We start from the raw sequence: 21,466 nt of genomic DNA, 5'->3' as shown, positions 1-21,466 counted from the left end.
TATATGAAGCAATTTTAATTTATGCACATAAAACAAGCAAACAAAGTTTTACAAGTAGAAAAGAATTAGTAGAAAACGGAAAAGTGAATTCCCAAGCACCTCTTCCAAGATGGATGGATGGTTAAGTTCATAAGTAAATTCATTCAGAAGTCTGAAAAGAAAATAACGCTGAAATAGCAGTTTTTGTGCTGAAAAGCAGTTTGTTTTTATATATAATAATTGTCTTCTCGTTAAATCTACTTAAACAACTAAACAAATAGAAACATGTTGATAATATTCAAATGATCAATGTTTTACATAAAAAGGTCCTGTAGTGTTTCACATTCTCTCTGTTTTTGCAGACCTTACACCACATAAAGACGAATGTTAATATGACAAGTCTCATTTGGGTGACTGAACAGGGTTACTTTGAAACACTTTTCTTTTCTTCAGAATAGACTCATCTATAAAAACTACAGACATATGCCTCATGAAAAGTGTTTTGTACAACAACAACAACGAAAAAAAAAAAAAACAACAACTAAAAACAAAACACAGAGATTCCCACCACTGCTAAGAGCTCAACTAACAAGTGCCCCATATTGAGAGATATATGAACACATTCTTTGTTATCTACACATGGGTTGTGTGTGTGTGTCTGTTGTGGCAAAACCTCATTTTAGGGCAGGCTGATGCACTTTAGACCACTGTAGGTCCTTAGTGAGGCACAGGGGCATCTGATTCGGCACAGGAAACAAGGCTCTGCCCACTTATGATGCAGGCCACGCCCACAAACACTGGAATGCGACCAACCATGCAAATAAATGAAGCGACGCTTAAAGAAAAAACACATTAGATGAGAATCATGCAAAGCGTCCATGTGTCATCTTTACAGCAAGAGTTTATCAGCGGTTGAATCAAATCGCCTGATTTATTTGTCCACCGGAGTTCAATTTCATTCAGGGATGTCCACAATTGGAAAGCATGATGTCCTTGTTAACTCTGAAAACGGTTCTGTACAGCGTTATTGGCCTTTGATGGTGAAATGGTCCCACATAAAATGTCTTTTTTATTTATCCAAGTGAAGAAAAAGAGGCAAAGAAAATATCACTAGGTGCTGAAGATGATGACTGGAATCACAGATCCAGCTTTAAAAGTCGTCGTATGTGTTGACGTCAGTAAAATATGCGTTGGTATATGTTTTTCCTGCTAGCTGAGGGTTGAAATACTTATTTCTTTCCTCCAGGATCAAGTTATTCTTATTGAAAGCCTGTGAATGAGAGAGAGAACAAAGTGTTGTCAGAGATAATAAAAAAAAACAGGAATGGAGAATGCTTGATTTTACTCTTTTTTGCATGGATGAACAGTCAGACTGTATTTGGGGTTGTGGATCTAGGCAAAGAAATCAAATCACAAATCATTTGAAAAATGGAACAAAAGTCTTAATTTGAGACTGAATGATGGTCAAACCATGGAGAGGGTTTAACAAAAGACTGATCCACTTGGTTAAATATACACAAGAAACTTAAAATATTAGGCAGAAAAGATCATTCGCAGGATAATAAAAGTGCAGTCAAAAACAGAGCAGTCAACATTTCATAGCATCAAGACAGATGAAAATGGCTAAAGAAACAAAACTTTTCATTCCTTTTTTGGATTGTTTCTGCCACCCATATATAAAATGTATATTAATATAATCAACATTTTTATTGGTTTAAAATGTTTTTTTAAATAATTAAACATTCAAGACAAAGATCATTAATTTTAATATGTTAAAAAAAGATAAGGTTTCATTAGTTTATGTATGTACTAACATGAACTAAGTATGAACAATACTTTCAGAGCATTTATTAATCACAATTCAACATTTACTAATGCCTTATTACAATCCAAATTCATGCTTGTTAACATTAGTTAATGCACCATCAGTTAATGAACTAATAATGAATGACTGTAATTTCATTAAGTGACGTTAGCTAACATGACCAAATATTGTAATAAATATATTTGTCAGGATTCTGCCACTTTGGTCTTGTTAATTCTTGTTTAGGTAGCGAGTCCAGACACTAGTCCTGTCTTGTCTAATATGTTGTGCTCGGCTCAAGTTTTTTCAAGACTCACATTTCTTGCCATTGTCTGTCCTTGTCATTGTATGTGTGCCGTTTAGGCTATTTTGGCGCGCTTGATGCGGGTGCGTGAGGTCCGGGTGAGCTCGGGATGCGTGCTCTCATCATGGTCTGTTTGTTTTGTTCACAGCTTAGTGTTTTTGTTCTAAGCGCTTCAATCTAGTTAGTTTCGGTTTCGGTTGGCACTGGGATTGGAAACATGCATGCTGCATGTAAGCGCACGGTAAGGTTTTTCATTTATCATGTGCTTGTGTCTTGCGTTCTGATTATGTTGGTGTTGTCTAAGCACATGACTCTGGGTTTACATTGTGGCAGCATGCTTAAGTGTTGTGCTTTGAGTTCTCTCATTGGCTGTGTGTTTAAAGCTGCGGTCACACTAGAGTTTGAGCTTGCAAAATTCTATAGTATGGTCCAGCGAAAAGAGGCGGAGTTAAACAAGATGATTAGACATCTAAAAAAGCGAGCAAGTGGTTCATATTTTAAATTTCTGTCCAGAGAGGTCATTTATTTATCCTTGATTGGTCTCACGCAGTCAAGTGATGCGATTTTGTAGGTCAGAGTTCACCAAGCTTGAACTTTGTGACGCAGTGAACAGCGAAACTTGTCGAATGAGCTTGCGTTACCAATCTGACGCATTTGCATATGTATGAATGGAAGTCTATGGGGAGAAAAGTCCAGTGTGACCAGAGCTTTATGTGAGCAAATGGCTTGTGGGGTTTCTTTGTGTTATGTGCTCTCCTGCCTATTGTCTGGTCCAGGGGTGGCCAACCCTTTTCCCGGAAAGCCACCTTACAGCAGATTTCAGTTGCTACTTATATCAAACAGACCTGAACCAATTAATTAGGACCTGAACACAACGTGATAATTACAGGCAGGTGTGTTTAATATGGGTTGCAACTGAAATCTGCAGGAAAGTGGCTCTCCAGGAACAAGGTTGGCCACCCCTTGTCTAGTCCCACCTTCCTTGTTAACCCATTATTAGTTTATTCAGTTCACCTGTTTGTTTATTTATTATTTCTGCTTATAGTCTCCTCTTGTCTGCCAGTTTGTCGTTGTTTATTGCCATGTCCTGTCGTCTTCCAATCCTGATCCCTGCCTGCCTGCTTATTTAAGTTTGTTTGTTTTGTTAATGTTTTCCCCCTCAGGGTAGTTTGTTTTGCTGTCTATTTTGTTTTATTATTAATAAAAACCTATCATTTAGTTCTGCACCTGAGTCCTCGTCCATTCCCCACCAACAGTTGTGACAGTATTGTTCATTGTTTGTTCATGTTAGTTAATGCATCATCTAAAATTACTTAATACAACCTTATTGTAAAGTGTTACCAAAATTATTATAAAAGTTGAAATGTTCATTAAGACAATGGAATAAAACAATAAATAAGACATGCTCTACAAATATAATATAAAATAATATAAATATAATTTAGACATCTATTCTTAAATGTTTATTAATATACTGAAATATTCAATCTTGCTTAGATGATTCATAATAATTCATAATGTTTCATAATGAGGTAAAAAACAAAGACAAAACTTTTAGTAGAAATCTCCTCTATAACTCGAAAAAACACTAAGCCGAAACTGAGCTCACTGTGGGGTGGCAATTACACAAAGCAAAACAAGAATTCAGAAGAAAACATTAATCCGATTTACAAGGCATGAGAATAAAAGAGACAGGAAAAAAAGCATGCTGCTACAAAATGGTCATAGACACAGCCATAATTACGACACTGAAATTACACTGCCTTCTCACAAGCATGAGTAACTACTCTGTGGGATGATGGGAAATGCTGGTGAGCAATGTAGACAGAAGGAATGGACGATCACACCTGCCACGTACACGAGGGTCAGGGGAAGGAGAAGGGATTCGCGAGGGGTCTGAGTCAGAGGAGAGGATGGGAATGCCGGTCAAGAGTTAGTAGAAAATCTCCAGGCCTCGCGCTACACCAGTGTTAGAAGACAAAGGCTGGCAAATGTGGTGCTCGTCCAAAGGCAAGAGAACGGAAACATCAGGCTGAAAAGAGGAATGAAGCACAATCATCCTCAGAGCAGCAGGAGGGACTACACTCTCCACTATACGTGACGTTATCCTTTAAGTCAACATGAAATACTGTAGTAATTCTTTATTCTTCATGTTCTGTGATGGATTTTGAAAGGAAAGAGAAATAAATGTTGATTTTATCCCTCGCCCCAGAAGGTTTTATAAACACCACATCTTTTAAACCAGAATTTGTGTTTTTTCAAATGTCAAAATCATGTAAAGCATTGAGACTTTCTTATTTCTATTCATCAAATCATCATTTTGATTCTATTAAAGGGACAGTTCACCGAAATGTGGATATTTACTGAATTACTATCGTCATTTGTATATATTTATTGAACACTTATATACAAACCCATCAGAGGCCCTATTTACATCTGGTGTTAAAGAGATACTTCCCCGCAAAAAGAAAACTTGATCTTAATTTATTACACAACTTTTTTATTTTCTTCAAAAGGACATTAAAAAAATATTTTTAACTGAGATTGTGGTCCTTGGTCACTCAGAATTAATGCGTACCGTCACTTTTAGAGTCCAAACAACATATACAGACAAGACAAAATAAATACCTGTGATACCTAATGATACACTGAAGTCTTATGAAGTAAAATAATGTTCACTTTTTTGCAGAAACTGATTGTTTCATTTAATAAGATCTTAACGTACCAGCAGGAGCCACATTAAATCGTTTTGTTATGCCTGAATTTATATTCTAGACTTTAAGGCTGCATTTACACTGTATGGTTCAAGTGACCCATTTCTTACTTTTTTCTCCTTTGTGGCCCAGATGGGATATGGCCCATGTACTGGTAAGCAGGTAAAAAGTGCATGGATTCTAATTTACTCAAATCAGATTCAGGCCTTGTTCATATGTGGAAATGTATCCGATATGAATCAGATCTGTGCCCTCGTGTCTTCAGTGTAAATAGGTAGACCGGATTTTCACCTGTCAGTGCGCGTCAGAAAAACGTATAATGTTTAAACATGACATAAATTCTGATGCTTTCATTTCAAAACAGACTACAGCAGAGCACCCCCCAACCCCTTCCCCCCAAAGCTTTTATACTGTCATATAGCAAAAGTATTTAAGGATGTTAATGAGAGAGCGCCATATCAATCACCAAACAATATAAACTAATATGTATTTTCATAAAAAAGTGCATATACCATGCTATGGACATGACATGGACTGGTTTTAAAAAGCCTCAATTAAAAGAATATGGAGAACTAAAAACTTTTCTTTTATAAACTATATAGCAAAATAACTTAAAATATAACCATGTGAACAGATTAAATATAGGAATGGAAAAAAAGAGTGCTCTTTTATTATCAGCTGTCAGTCAGCGCCCGCTCTTATTTTCCTGTTCTTGTCTTGGCTTTTGTCTTGTGCTGTGTAAATGCAGTATGATGTATGCGGGTCATCAAAACAATCAGATAAAGTCACAAAATTAAAAGTGACTATCAAGATATGCAGTGTAAATGCAGCCTAAAAGTTTTGACTAAATAGCCATTGACTTGCATTTTTCTGAATCCCCACAAACCACAGTTTCAGCTACAAATGTTTATTATATATATATATATATATATATATATATATATATATATATATATATATATATATATATATATATAATAAACATTAATTACATTAATTACATCTTGGATGGCTTGAAAGTGTGTAAATTAACAGAACATTAAAAATTTTTGGGGTTAATTTTGGGCCCCTTTAAAATGTAATATAAAAGCATTTGGTCAATGGAGACATGTTTTCATTTAAACATGCCATTTTATTCTGTTTGTTTACCACTTATCTGAATTCTTTATGAATGGGAGAATGTGTAAGCTTTTTCTAGTCTCTTGATCACATACTGTGAAATTAGTTCACACGATTTACATATAAACATGAAAGCAAATGACTGAAATCTATTGAGAGAACAGCTGAATTCCTTTCCTTTATGACAGGCACAAAACAATGCTGAAAGTCTTTGGTTTGTGTTAAAATCAGAACAGGTAAAAGAACTAAGAGTACTTTTTCTACCTTCATATCAAATATTTTTTTTCGATAAAGTTTAATCCACGTCTGGCTTGTGCAGTTCAACCAAACATTGAGTAATGTTTGAGAATAAAGCCAGTAGGTCGAGAGTAGAGCTGCACAATTAAATCGATAAAAAAATGGTTCTAGATCAGTTTAAAAAAAAAAAAAAACATTTACAAAATAAAATTCATACATGCACAGCATGTATGATCCAATGAATAAAATCTAATTCGTAAATTTAAAACACAATTCATAAATACAACCCACAATAAGTCAATTCACAGGTAAAAAATTATAAATATTTTTGAACCGGATTACTGTTTATTAATTGTTTTGAATTTGTGAATTGGATTTGTGTATTTATGAATGGTGTTTTGTATTTATGAATTGGATTTGTGTATTTTTTTAATCATGCAGGGCTGAGCCTGGTCAGTACCTGGATAGGAGACCATATGGGAAAACTAATTTGCTGTTGGAAGTGGTGTTAGTGAGGCTTGCAGGAGGCGCTCAATCAGTGGTCTGTGTGAGTCCTGATGCCCCAGTATAATGAAGGAGACTATATACTGTCAGTGAGCACAGTCTTTTGGATGAGATGTTAAACCGAGGTCCTGACTCTCTGTGGATATCAAAAAATCCCATGACATATTCTTATAATTCTTATAAGGAGCAGGGATGTAACCCTGGTGTCCTGGACAAATTTCCTCCATCAGCCCTTACCCATTATGTCGTCCCAATCATCCCTAGCCACTGAATTGGCTCTATCACTGTCTCTCCACTCCCCTATAGCTGGTGTGTGGCGAGTACACTGGCAGTGTTGTCCTGTGGCTGCTGTTGCATCATCCAAGTGGATACTGCACACTGGTGGTGAAGTGGAGAGACCCCTCACTCATAATTGTGAAGTGCTTGGGTTGTACGGCCATACACAGTAAATGCGCTATATAAATACACATTACATTACATGTTTTTTTATTTATGATTTTAATTTGTGCCTTTTTGAATCATGTTTTGAATTTACAAATTGGATTTTGCAAATGTGAACTGTATTGTGAATATATGAATTATATTTTGTAAATGTATTATTTTTGAGACAGATATGGTTCCATTAAAAATGCGGTTTCAATTCACACACACACTCATTTCTTAATATCCATCATTCACAAATGTTTAACAAACCTTTGGCAATCACAGCGGTATGTTAAATTCAAAATATCACAAATATTCTAGGAAAACGCTTTAAAGCTTGGATACGAACATCTACAATGGCAAGCAAACATACTAATTTTGGACAGATAAATAACATTACATACTTCTTCATTCGTGTTCCAAAGATTATGAAGGTGAGTTTTGGGGTGAACTATCCCTTTAAATTACAGCACAAACCAGTTCTTTAGCTATTAGGTAGCATTATTTTTGTCTATAGGTACTATTTCAGAATTCTTGTAATTCGATTTGTGTAACACCATTCAACCTTTAGAATGATATCCTGAGGAATTATGCACAGGAATGTGTTTTGAGAAAGTAAATGCATGTAAGATTGATTTTAATGTCATGTTGACTTTAAGGATCCTGTTCTAGAAAATACTTACTTACAATAACAAAATGATAGCATTCAGAAGAAGAGAAAAACAATATGACAAGTATGCTGTGCATGGCATTCATTTACTGTATAGCCTTGAAAAAGCCAGGCGAGATTGTGAACTTCTATAGTCTCAACAGAATAAAACACAGAATTATTTTCTATATTACCCTACTGAGCTGATGTGATGCTATTCTAGTGAAATGCATCCAGATGATGAAGTATGCAACTTCACAAAAGTGTCTGAACAAGCAATAAGTGAAGAGCACTTTCTGTAATTAGTTATGAGTCTTGTACATTCAGATCTAATGAAGCCTTAACTGTCCTTCTGACTAAATGTGAAAAATGAGGCTTAGCTTATTTTGCTGTGCTTATGAAAAAAGATCCATGTGCCTAAATCCCAAAGAATATTGCATAACTTTAGAGCATTATGTAATAAAAAAGACTACATTTAAGAGAAAATACTTTTGCAGCTCAGTAACAACAATATCATTCCCAGAAAAGTATTGACATGAGCTGCATATTGGTTTCTGATTTCATTTGAGACAATCTCACACAAACATAGAGTTACAAACTGAATCAAAACTTCACTTATGAGAAAGCAGTGTATGAATGTATGAATTGATTTAGACACAAGACAGAGTCGCACACACTCACACACAGGCCAAATATTGGATTTGTCGTCTTATTTCTACAATACAGTGCATTAGTGGCAACCACTTTTTCAGCAACACTGCTTCTGGAAGTTTTTTCCATTTATTTTCCCCGTATTGGATAAAAAAAGTCTGAATTAAAATGTCACAAGTCTTGAACCAAGTCAGCCAGCTATAGCATGAATCACAACAATATACTTAGTCTGATTAGAACCAAGGACGTTTATGAAAATATAAAAAACTAATAAAAACAAAACAAAAAAGGTATATTTTTAGGAGGGAAAGTCAAATGACAGATCAAATAAATTCAAAATGAAAAACAGCTATTCATTTTAAGTTGTTGATTACAGATATATATACTGTAGGTGGAGCTACGAATGCCTATGAGTCAGCATAGCAGCAGATACAATATAGAACTAACCTTATCTTTTTAAAAAACTGAAAATGTATTTGTGCATTCTAAAACTTGACATTTATATTGCTACTAAGATGGTGACAATATCTTTGGCAGGTACGGTGAGAACTCTAAAGCCACCTTTCCACTGCACACGACATTTGACACGACTGTTGGAATACGCACCCTTGTGGCAGTCGCACAGAATTTTCAGTTCTGACGTGCACCATAAGAGAGAAAGTGGAGGAGTGCAAAGGAGTAAAGGAGTGCAAAAGCAAGAGCCCTTATTCTCTGTGCGTTCACCATGGTTCAATGAATGAATACTAGAAACTCATAGACTGCTAAAAATATTGGAGGGTATGTGGAGACAACATAAAAAAGGATATTTATATTACTTTATTACTTAGATTTATGAATAGATATTTTTTTTGAGACTTTTTCTGATGAAAAAAAAAAAAATGTACTATTTCTCATCTTACGAACACAGACCTGCTTGGACAACACTGGAAGACATAACATTCGATCGGCCGGTCGCATACGGTCTAGTCGCAGGAATTCAAATATTTTAACTGATCCGCAGCTTAATTTGGATCCGAATTTTACGCATACGAAGATGACCGGAACTCCACGCAGCTCTCAGACTACTTTCCATTGGAAATGAATGATGCTTCTGGTCTGTTGCTTGTCGTTTGTCATGTGCAGTGGAAAGGAGGCTTAAAAGTGGATGGCTGCTTCGGTGTCATTCAATTTATTCAATTTTTTGCTGTAAAAATTTTATAATCCAAACTGATATATTTTTATTGTAATATCCCAACAGGCACAATCTAAAATTAACCAAATAGCAATGTCTAATGATGCTATAGCTTGATGCTGTGTGGACATTACCACTATGACCTCAGACATTGGATTTTGGTTGCCATAACTGTTGAATAAATGTCAGTATTTGACATTTGATGTTGGTTTAAGATGTTGGCTCGATGTTGGATTTTGGTCACAACCAAATATCAACATAATTTGACATCGTTATTTGATGTCAAAATAATGCTGTCCTTAGAAGCTGGCTAGACATTGAATTTTGGTCACCTGACGTCACAACCTAACTCTAACCGTGATGTTAATGTCTTATGATGTTGTGTGTCTGCTGGGATATTTTCTTAATTTTAAACATACAGGTTTAGAGTGCAATTTAACAGTTTACTGCACATTGATATTATTGTTATTTCCCTATAGTGGCTAATAAATCAGAGATCTTATACATTCACAGAAACATTGCGGTGAAAAAAAGGCTGATAGAGAAAATGAATGTACTTTACACTTCCAGAATCCAATGGTTGGGCTCTATAAACAATATTCACCGGCTTGATTGAACAACACCCACCTTAATGGCTTCAACTGAGTCATACTTGTCCAGTTTGTTGATATGGTTGGTGATGCTGGTGTTGAGCGGGGCAGCAGAGATAGGATGGATGACTGTGGCATCATGGGATTGCTGCTGGTATCTCTGGCAGTATGTGTACACCAGTAAAGTGACCAAGCAGCCGAGTATGGAGCTGCTCAGACCCACGGCGATCATGTGGAACACATTGAAGTCTGGGAAGAAAAGCAAAATGCCTAATGGTTAAATGATCTGACATAAGCATGACGGTTGAGCATCTAGGCATTGATCCTGAAGCCAATGGAAATCAATTATCCATTACCCGAGCCAATTAAACACTATAATAAATTACAGTCAGTATTGCTGTTGGCTGGTGAGTTTGTATGAATTGCCAATGATTGCGCATTTGCTTAATGTTTCCAAAAAAAGCACTGAGGTACATTGTCTCTCCAATCAGCATGCTGAACAGAAGTTCTGATGCACATTGGATAAATGATTACTAGAATTGTTAGTCTGTGAAATGCTTAGTTCTGATTGGTCAGTTGTACCATTTGGCAGTTAAATGCGTTCATGTAGTAAAATCTGAACTGCTATGCTCATAAGGCTCAATTTATTTAATAATCCTTCACAACTGTCATTCGGATGAGACATTAGGCTGAGGTCCTGACTATCTGTGGTCATTAAAAATCCCATGGCACTTCTCGCAAAAAGTAGGGGTGTAATTCTGATGTACTGACCAAATTCCGTCTATTAGCCCTTATCAATCATAGCCTCCCAATCACCCCCCATTGATCGAATTGGCTCTATCACTGTCTCTCCACTTCACCAATAACTGGTGTGTGTTAAGCGCACTTGCGCTGCTGTCTTGTGGCTGCCCTTGCATCATCCACACTGGTGGTGATGTGGAGAGACCTCCTCATGATTGGGCATGGCCATACACAATAAATGCGCTACATAAATACACATTACAATAAATGGCCCTTCAAAAACAATTCTAAGGGTAAGTTTGCATGACAACAATGTACTAAAGTTAATGATACATTTTAGAATATTTCATATAAAATGTTGGATGGAAATTTTAATATGTCCACAGATTCTAAAAATGGACTTAATAAAAGTTTTTATTAACCTTTACACAGCAAAGGTGTTACAGTGGTATAGATTTGGTATACTGCCTTACAAAGGCAAAGTGATGTAACTACACTTACAGTAAGTAACTAAACTTGTTCAGGCTTTTATCAGCAGCAGGGTGGACTACTGTAATGGACTCTTCTCTGGCCTGCCCCAAAAGACTGTCAGACAGTTACAGCTCACCCAGAATGCTGCTGCCAAAATTCTGACCAGAACCAGAAAATCTGAGCACATTACATCTGTCCTTTACACCTCTACTCTTTACACTGGCTCTCAGTTACATTCAGAATAGTTTGTAAAGTACTAATACTTGTCTACACATCAATAAATAGCCTATGACCTCAATACATTACAGATAGGGTCACTGAATACAAACAGATCCCTCAAATCTTTATAGGATCAAGCAAATTAGAAATTTCAAGAGTTCATTCAACACAGGGTGAATCCCCCTTCAGCTACTATGCCCCCCGCTGCTGGAATCAGCTTCCAGAAATGATCAGATGTGCTGCAACATTAGGCACATTCAAATCAAGACTTAAAACACATCTATTTATTTGTGCCTTTACTGAATGAGCACTGTGCTACGTCAGACAGATAGCACTATTATGTCTTTCTTTTCTTTTTCATTCTCTTATAACCTGTTATAACACATTTAAATCTGATTGTATCTGTTTTTAATCAGTGTTATTAGTTGTTTTTGGTTTTCTAAAACTTCTCTTTTAGTCCTGTTTATGTAAAGCACTTTGAATTGCCACAGTGTATGAAATGTGCTATATAAATAAACTTGCCTTGCCTACAAATTTGCTTAAAATTATTTTGTGACACTTGTTATGTCTTGTGGCATAAGGCTCCTGGTTCAATCTTGTCCATTTTCAGAAGGCTGTTAAGTATACAATACAAGCTGATATATTCAATGTTAAATATTGCTGTGAAAAGTTCTCTGAAATAGCAGTCTTGTATAACATTATAAATGTCTATATACTTTCACTTTAGATCAATTTAATGCCCCATGCTAAATAAACGTATAAATTAAATTTCTTTTTATGTTGGGAAGTTTACCTTATCTAGGCTAAGCCTGAAGCTACAATAAAATCATTTAAACTCAAATCAATATTTCATGTAGGTGTTTTTATTTATTTGACAAGTTGCCACATAATAAATGTACAGCAATAATGTTCAGTCAGCAGGTCACATTATCAAAAAATGAACCACTGCAGAGTGACATAAAGACTGCCTGTACATTTTTTATGAATCTGCATCCAGTATACACTACTCACCTCCACACCATCTTTCCTCCTGACTTGAACGTGCAACAGACGTTTCTGAGGAAAAAGAAAAAAAGAAATCAAACAAAGAACAGGGAAATGAATCCGTCAGGCTGATAAATGAGATCTTTAGAAGTTTCAGCACATTACAGCAAGTAAATTTCCAACTCAAGCTATTATAGCAAAATTCACAAAAAGCTGAATAAGGAAAGTGGCACCTGCGACACAGTTTTTTATGATCAGTAATGGAAGTAAATGAGCTATAAAACTTTTTTAATGAGCTGTAATGCAATGCTACACTGTGAAACACATGAGGGCTCTGAGGCCACACTATATTTACCCAAGGCTTAGTCTTAAAAACTTGCTCCCTGCGCAACACTAAGTGAAGTAATAACTCCCTTGATGATCATAATACAAAATGAGCTGATCACATAATAACTCATCATTTTCAAGACAAATGCATTAAAAACGAGGTGACAGTACATCGTAGCTCATCAACAGTACACGTACTTAAATACAAGATTCATATTCAAGTCTGTTAAACATATTCTTTGATAGCTCAGATTTCGAGTGTATGAATGCAAATGCTACACTACTAAACTTATCATTGTAATGCATTTGTTCGATCGTGTCCTTTAGACAAGCAGAGGATGAGAGGCTAATTACCCCAGCACTGCAGAAATCAATGGTTTGGTGTGTCTCGCATTACTTCTTGTCAATAAGGGAAGATCCTTGTTTGTCCAGAGGTCGATATGGCAAGTGTTTGAGAGTCTATGTGTGTGTGTATTTGTGTGCCCACCTGGGATGAAGTTGGAGATGGGCAGACAGGCACGAGTTTCGCTGCTGTTGCCAGAGCACTGGTTGCCGGTGGGAAACAAGACGTCACAATGCCGGAGGCGAACCTGAGACCCTGATGAGTCACAGGGGGACCATTCTGACCAATCAGACCAGCTCTCTGTACAACAACAACAACAAGTGCAAATCAGATGCAAAGTCATGCAGAGAGGATGAAAAGTGAAAGGGAGACTGCTCCATCTTACCTAAGACTCAACATAAAACTTTGCAGAAGAAAATAAATCAATGATTTTAAAAATAAGAGTTTGAGAGTAAGTGATAGATCTTAGTGTTCTACTGTAAGTGATAGATCTAAACTTACATGTTGTTTTACTGTTAAAAAATTAGCAGATGTGTACCCTTATACAGTCATTTACCTGTAAAATAACAGTCACTAATAAATTATCTTACATGTAGTTCTTCTGTTAAGTTTAAATAAGTAAAAAAGAGCATGTTAGAGCAAAATGAAGCCTTAATTGGCTAATTAAAGCTTAACTTGTTTTTGATAATCCCTTTTTTCATTTTCCTTTCCTTTTGAAAAGCAGTTTTTTTGCAAATATATGCAAGTATTTCCTATATGGGTCACTGTTGACCCATATATGTAACAACAATAATTTAAAAGAAAGAAAAAATTAACATAATAATAGGTAGAAATGAAAAACAATATACATAATAAATACTAGATATGATAAATAATAAAACTATTTTAAATTCCTAAACACAGCCATAATTGAAATATTACTGCATTAGGCTGTTTACACAACAATAATATTACGAAACGTTTTTCCCTTGCATTTTTAAAAAGTTTCTCATTTACACAACATTTTCCAAACAGTATGTATTATACATTCATGAAACTGAAAAAAAAAAATGCAGTTTTGTGTTTGCTAGGCCACTGGCACCTTGTTAGTAAAGATGTCATCATCTTTATGTTAGGAAGATGTCATTAATTTCAAAGGCTCTCCTGCCCTGGGCCTCATGTATCAATGCTGCATATGCACAAAAACGTTGCATACGGCAGGTTTCATGCTAACGTTTGGATTTACTAACAATGAAATGAACGTGAGAATGTGTGTTGGTCCACGCCAACTTCATGTCTGGCGTACGTGCATTTCTCGTGTGTGTTTGTTTTATTTCCATTGGCAACACCTAGTGGCATTTGAGTTAAATTGCACACTACAAAGCATCTTTGAGCCGTGCAATGGCAGCTGTATGAGACGGGATCATCTGCATGTCTAGCAGGTATATAAGGTTTCCATACCATACAGTTGTCCAGCCAAACATTAAAGTGCAATTTGCAGTGATCGCCGGTTTTCCCAATGTAATCAGAGTGATCGACTGCATGCACATTGCTATAAAAATGCCATCTGAAGGCAAATATGCAAACGTGAATCAGAAACATTTCCATTCAATAAATGTGCAAATAATGTGATAGTGATGCTCAAATGCGCTTAACGTAATACACACACTTATTAATGATTCCTACTTATCTTCGTCGTGATAAGGAGTATAGGCAAAATCTGATACGTAATGGGGAAAAAAGAAAAATAAGTTCATCAGTTGCTGGATTCGAACCGGGTTCAGAAATGATAGTGTCAAAATATGTTGCCATGCGCTTTATGAGCTATGCCATTCATGCTGCTGAAGGCTCAAAGATAACTCTATTAGCTCATTCCAACAAGGTGTCCAACGAGACTGCGTTAGGATAAACTCTCCCATTCTTTTTTTTCTTTTGTTATTAATTCCGGAGGACAAACTTGCAAATAACACCCCTTTTCTCCAGTCTATCTCCAATAGGAGCACCTCCAACTCACATTCTGTTCTAAGTTTCTCTTTTTGCTTGCTTTAGCCGTTGCTTCTTTATTTGGTTTTGCCAAAGTAGAGTCATTAGCATATTTATACGAGGGAGGAGGCAGGGAGGGGTCTTGCGGTCTTGCATGTTGCGCTCAGTTTCACGTTCATTCGGATGTACAAAGAAAAAATGCATGTGATTTGGCGTACGTAGTGTTTCATACATCTGATTTTTTTACTGTGTATGCACAATCACTGCTTTGTGCATATGCATTGTTTTAGTATGATTTCAACGCAAGTCTTCGTACATGAGGCCCCTGGTGTTTACATGGAGATTTCTGACTTTATGCATTTTCAGTCACAAAAACTCTGTTGCCATGAAAACAAACAAACAAAATGCATAAAACTGTAAGAGTGCAAATTATCATATGTATTTTTTTTTATGGTAAAACATTATCTTTTTACCAAGAAGGTCCATAAAGATTCCAAAGGCTGACTGCTATCAGGCTCTCTTTGGAGTCTGCTCTCTGTTCTTTGTCTCCCTCTCTCTCAGGTAACTCTATTTTACATTTAAGCTGGGCACAATTTAATAATTTCACTTTTTATGATTTTATACAGTTATTTGTAACTAATTCAGTTGTATCCATATAGCAAATCATTGTCATTTAAATAGTTGGGTGTAACGCGTTTCACAGTAACGCATTACTGTATTCGCAGTAATGTAACGAATTACATTTTAAATTTTGTAATTTGATTACAGTTGCTAAAGTCAGTGTAATTGTGTTATGTTACAGATATAGTTTTTCTAAAAAAAAAAAAGATATCATCTTTTGAATCTCGTTTTCGCCTCCAACATCAGTTAATAAGCATGCATCTTAAAATTGCTGGAGAACGCAAGCTGAAATAGCAGCTGTTGAGTAGTTGCTTCTTCAAGTGGAAATACAGACATTACTTTGATTTCACTGAGCAGAAAAACAAAAATAATGCTGTGAAATGTCCAGTCTCTAAAAAACTTTCGACTGCTTTTAACTCAACCAGCAACTTGTTCAGCACTAGAACAGAAAGAATTCTATGACAATACTCGTTACCAAAGAGGACACTAGCAACCCCAAAACACAGCGGCCCAACTCAACCTAAACAGGCTAGTTTGGATTTTTGTGCAGGATTAGAGGTGAAGATATCTTCTGAATATGAAGAAAAGCGTAGCTCCTCATGAGGCAGTTCACATATCTCGTCTTCTGCACCCGTGCATATTAGGAGCGTTTGCATTTCCCAGGTGCAACTAGTTGAAAACCAAGAGTCATGTGACAAGAACTGTCAAACAAGAAATGACAAATTCATGCTTTGTATGGAATATCCACATTTTAAGTAGACTAATTACCTCAGACAAACACAGAACACCAAACACTGCAGTGTTTTTGCATGTTATGGATGTCAATGGTTTCAGGTATCCAGCTGTCTTATAAATGTCTTCTTTTGTGTTAAAAATAACAAACAGATTGGAACATGTGAATGATGAGGGAGTTTTAAGTTTTGGGTGAACTCTTTAACTCTTTTGATGCTGCTAGGATCAACCCATTGTATTTCAGTGAACATTAAATTACTGAAAGAGCTGCAGTGTATTTTTGCATTTTTATAGGTATATTATATATGTTTTAAAAGTAACGTCAAAGTAAAGTATTAAGTAATCTGATTACTTTTTAAATGAAGTTATTAGTTATGTAATCAGATTACAATTTTCCAGTAGTAATGGGTAATTTGTAACCTATTTCTTTTTTAAAGGTTCAAGAAACCTTCAAGAGTACTTTTTTGAGATTTTAACAGATTTGTGTGATGAGCATCAGTTAAGACAATGTTAGCACCTGTCAGCTTTAATTGTGGGAAAAACTGGATAATTTTGAGCTTTAGGGAGCTAATTTTATCTTCCTGGTTTAAAACGATTTTTGGGTCGGTATCAAAATCGTTGACGTAGCGCAAAACTGCAAGTGCAAATATGATGCGTCGGTTTCTTATTATTATTCATAGTGGAGTTTTCTTATCCTATGTGAAGAGCCTGCTTCTTAATTATTCATGACTGCGCATGCTTTCCGAAGGCAAGACACTGACCTCCCAATTCCAAGCTGTGAGATTCTATGTTGATGACTGAGTGAGACCATGTCCACAGACCCACAACACACAGTATTTAGCCGTTCATGAAGGGTTGTATGTGTTTGTTTCCATAATCCACAGGGTTTGTTGCATGTTTTCCCCAATGATCCTGTCAAGGCCGAGACAGCAGAGCTGTTTGTGTGCAGCAAGCATTTTTGTTGGGAGAGCAGTACAAGTATGGCGGACTTTGTCCTTTATCAGTGGAATCCTTTCACATTTAGACACATTGCCGTGCAGCTGTGTTTGCCTAAATCCTCCAGATTACCAGCAGGGCTAATGGTTGAAATAGGCAGGGCAAGAGACCTGCTGCACTGAGTCTGCATACAGATCCAGGGATTGAGGGAAAAGTCCTTATCTATAGTATTTATATAAACATGATTATCTTTATAATGATATAAATTATGGTTGTGTATATGAAATTACAAATGACAAATGTAGCAAAGTATTAAATTACTGTTTATTTCTTTGCATTTAACTTTGTAAACTATACAATCATGCATCTCTTCACGGTTTGTGTTTCAATTTGTGAGCTAACTGGCAACAGTTGATCACTCCCCTCCTTCTCCCCTGCTGGCCACGAACACTCCTGCCTCTGATCGCGGAGCTCCACGCCCATTATGATGCATTTTTTAATAAAATTCTGAGAAAGACTTGAACCGAAAGTAAGGGGTGTCATGGCCCTCTACCCAACACTGGTTATTAAATAATTTTATTTTCAAGTGTTTGTGAATTCATTTTGATTTAACATCAACACTCAATTGCTCCATATTGCAATACAATACAATCCCATAATATTAACACTCTCCCACATTTTGTGAAGTTTATTTATAAACAAATTTCGAGAGGATCACGTGCTTATGATTGTTTTCAGCTCTTACAGCATCAGCTCATGATCGATTATCCAATCAGATGTCAGGGAGTCATCGAGATCTACCTAAGCTTAAACTCCCCTCTCGCCCTGCAAACGGGAGGGAGCCCAGGGCTCGAGGATCTCATAAGCTCAGGGCTCTCTTCCGGGACAGCATGCCAAAGAAGCTCTATTATCAATCATCAGCTAAGTGTGAACTCTTGAAAAGCAATTTTTTTACTTGCCTTTACTTTTTAGTTTTGGTGTAAGATTGCAGAAGAAGGGTTTGCCCAGAAATGTACAGTTTTTTTATCATCATACTGATAACTTTTAGTCATTCAGCAGAACTACAGTTCGAACCGCTGTAGTTTACCCATCTTACAAAATGATAGATGAAAATTTATTGTATAAACATCTCTGTAAAAGGTGTTTGTGTGGCTCATGCATTGAAGGGTTTCAGGAGTAATTCTCTTACAGAATCACCTCTTATTTTATTAATACTTTCCTGCTTATGTCAATGCATTGTAGAACCTGAACCAGGCATGTCCAAACTTGGTCCTGGAGGGCCGGTATCCTGCAAAGTTTAGTTTCAACCCCAATCAGACACACCTGGTGAGCTAAATTTAGCAGGACACCGGCCCTCCAGGACTGAGTTTGAACACCCCTGCCCTAAACTGTTCGTATCCAAGCATTGTTCAAAGTACGAGTTCAACAGAAGAAAGAAACCCATACAGGTTTGAAACAAGTGGTGGATGAGTAAATTATAACAATTTTCATACTGGAAGTGACTCTTTTAACACCTAACAGTCAGACCCGCTTAGCAAAATTAAACAGTTTCATTTTGCAGGAAGGAACGGCTTAAAATAGTTTAATGCAGTTTTTATATGAGAGAACTGATTATCTATTTAGTCTCTTAGTTCATTTAAATCAGCCTTTACAACGGCGCCTGAAAGGTTGAAATCCAGCTCAGGATCTTCCAGCAAGGGGTCTTCTGATTAGCATTCCTCTCACTTACCCCCGTTCTCCGTCTCCACTGTACAGCTACATGCGAGCCTGTAATGAATGGTGTGACAGATAGACCTGAACGCAGCTAATAAAAGGTCACTCGGTAACCTCACTACAGTTCTGGCTAATGGATGGACTGACATTTGAATACAAGCTCTCTTCTCCCATTCACCTTTCCGTGGATCAATGTGCGAGGTTTGACTCCGTCATCAATCCCCTTATCTTAGCCTCCTCTCTTGCACTCCCTGCAGCGGGGCTTATGCATATTATCTTCATATCGCAAGCTCGGCTTTACCATTTGCTTTTCTATGAAGTGTGACATTTTGATTTCCTCTTTTTTCATTCTCCTACGGGGCGCTTTATACACGAGACATGATGAAAGGAAAGCAGGTACAAGACAAAGGCCTCCTGTTCAAAAACGCCATGTAATTTCCTGTTGGAGTCAAAGTGTGTGTGTGTAGTGTTGGGGGTAACACATTACAAGAAACAGTTTTGTAATCAGATTACTTTTATAGGTAACTTTATCGAGTAACTAGTAAAGTAAGACATTACTTTTTTAATTGACAAGTAAACATACGAGATTACTTTTCCCTAGAAGTAATGAAAGTTACTTTGTTTTCCTGCTTATTGACTGACAGTTTTTCTTTCCTGTGTTGAGAGAAATCAGGAGTAAGTGCATGCTTCTTGTGTATGATGTGTAGTTCTAGTATAAAATTGAACATGTATTTACTCAGCTCAAACAAACTGAATTTCCCCTGAAGTCAATTAAAGCTGAAAAGCAAACTGAATATTCACTACGGAAGATTTCTTTTGATGAAGGGCAGCACAGCTCTAGTGTTAGTTTGACCTGCACCTCAACTGTGCAGACGTGATTTGCATTTCCTTTATCCAGACGGTTTTTCACTGAATTCCACTTGTATCTCTCCCCTGTTTGGTAAGCTGCGGTCACACTAGAGTTTGTGAAAGTGAAATTCGGCGCTGCAAAAAGGGGCGGGATTAAACAAGATTATTAGACATTAATAAAAGAGAGCGTATTGCTCCATGTTTTAAATTTTTGTCCAAAGTGTTCATGTTTTGATCCTCAATTGGTCTCACGCAGTCAAGTGATGCAATTTCGCTGCGTTTGCGGTCTGACTCATTCGCGTGTGTATGAATGGAAGTCTATGGGGAGAAAAGTCAAGTGTGACCGCAGCTTTATCAGTTCAGTCTTGTCTTGGGTATTTATACCCCTGAGTTCAGTTTATTCGTTGTCTTGTATTGTATTGTCACAACTCCTTGTCCTGCCAGCGTTTAATGTTCTAGTTCATGTTATGAGTGTTTTTTGGCTAAATAAATGTCTTTTTGATAATCCTTGTTGCATGACCTTTACTGCATATTACAACACATTTTTTATGCAGCTTTTAAATGTAGACAAATGTGCAAGTGTAAACAGATATAGAGAGGATGCAACGCTCCTCATGCTTTCCACACATTTTTAGACATGGCATGCAAAAGCCCCCGTGAACAATGGAGGACATACAGCAGATCATGTTCTTGCAACAAGCTTGTTTGAGCTCTGTTTGACCAAAGTTTATTGCTTTGCGCTGTCTTATTATTATTATTATTATTATTATTATTATTATTATTATTATTATTATTATTATTATTATTATTATTATTAGCAGTAGTAGTAATAGTAGTAGCATTATTATTATTATTATTATTATTATGACACTGTTTTTGAATGCGCATTTACAAAATGTCACTTTCTGTACTGTCATTTTCCTGGCTTGTTGTATGTGCAAGTGATGATTTTCTGTAGACCAATTATCTATGGCGTGTGTAGCTCTTCCCTTCTGGTACTGTACTATTGTGGTAGCTGTAAGTAGAAAGGTACAGTTTACTATTTTTCTAACAGTAGAAACAAAAATGAGTGCGCACAGTACTGTAAACTGTTTTGTAAAGAATTAATGCAGGATTGTAATGAACTTTAAATTTAATTTCCTCAACACAGTGTCGGACTTGATGAAAGTTTTGAAGTGTGTGTGTGTACCCCAAACACTTTTGAAATTGTAGCTGTGAATAATGTCTATAAAACAATCTGATTTTGGAAGTATGTTGTTGTTTTGATGTATATATGGGCTTGTGCAACACAGACAAAATGCGAAAATATCAACCATTATCAAATGCTTTGAAATGTTTGGCTACAACAAAATGATGGTTATAATTTATAGCCTACCCTAGGACACGTTATTAGACTGTGTGTGTAAGAGGATTACAAATTGCT

At 36.4% G+C, this 21,466-nt stretch overlaps 1 protein-coding gene across 8 annotated transcripts in view; it reads right to left on the bottom strand.

Moving 5' to 3' along the window:
- sema5a (sema domain, seven thrombospondin repeats (type 1 and type 1-like), transmembrane domain (TM) and short cytoplasmic domain, (semaphorin) 5A) overlaps positions 1-21,466 on the bottom strand; it is a 397,269-nt gene continuing 375,803 nt past the window's right edge. For 5 of the 8 annotated variants that reach the window (XR_015945703.1, XM_087308760.1, XM_087308759.1 and 2 more), the window contains 4 exon segments: positions 13,375-13,530; positions 12,588-12,632; positions 10,183-10,394; positions 1-1,249 (listed from right to left, as the gene is read on the bottom strand). Coding sequence is in view for 4 of the 8 variants with exons in the window: in XM_087308760.1 (XP_087164886.1) it covers positions 1,130-1,249; positions 10,183-10,394; positions 12,588-12,632; positions 13,375-13,530 (533 nt within the window). In the remaining 4 variants the exon portion in view is untranslated. 8 annotated transcript variants of the gene reach the window in all.

The sequence above is a fragment of the Danio rerio genome, chromosome 24 (genome assembly GCF_052040795.2).
Source record: "Danio rerio strain M-AB ecotype USA chromosome 24, GRCz13ab, whole genome shotgun sequence".
Taxonomy (NCBI): domain Eukaryota; kingdom Metazoa; phylum Chordata; class Actinopteri; order Cypriniformes; family Danionidae; genus Danio; species Danio rerio.
This window is presented reverse-complemented; position numbering and strand designations above follow the sequence as displayed.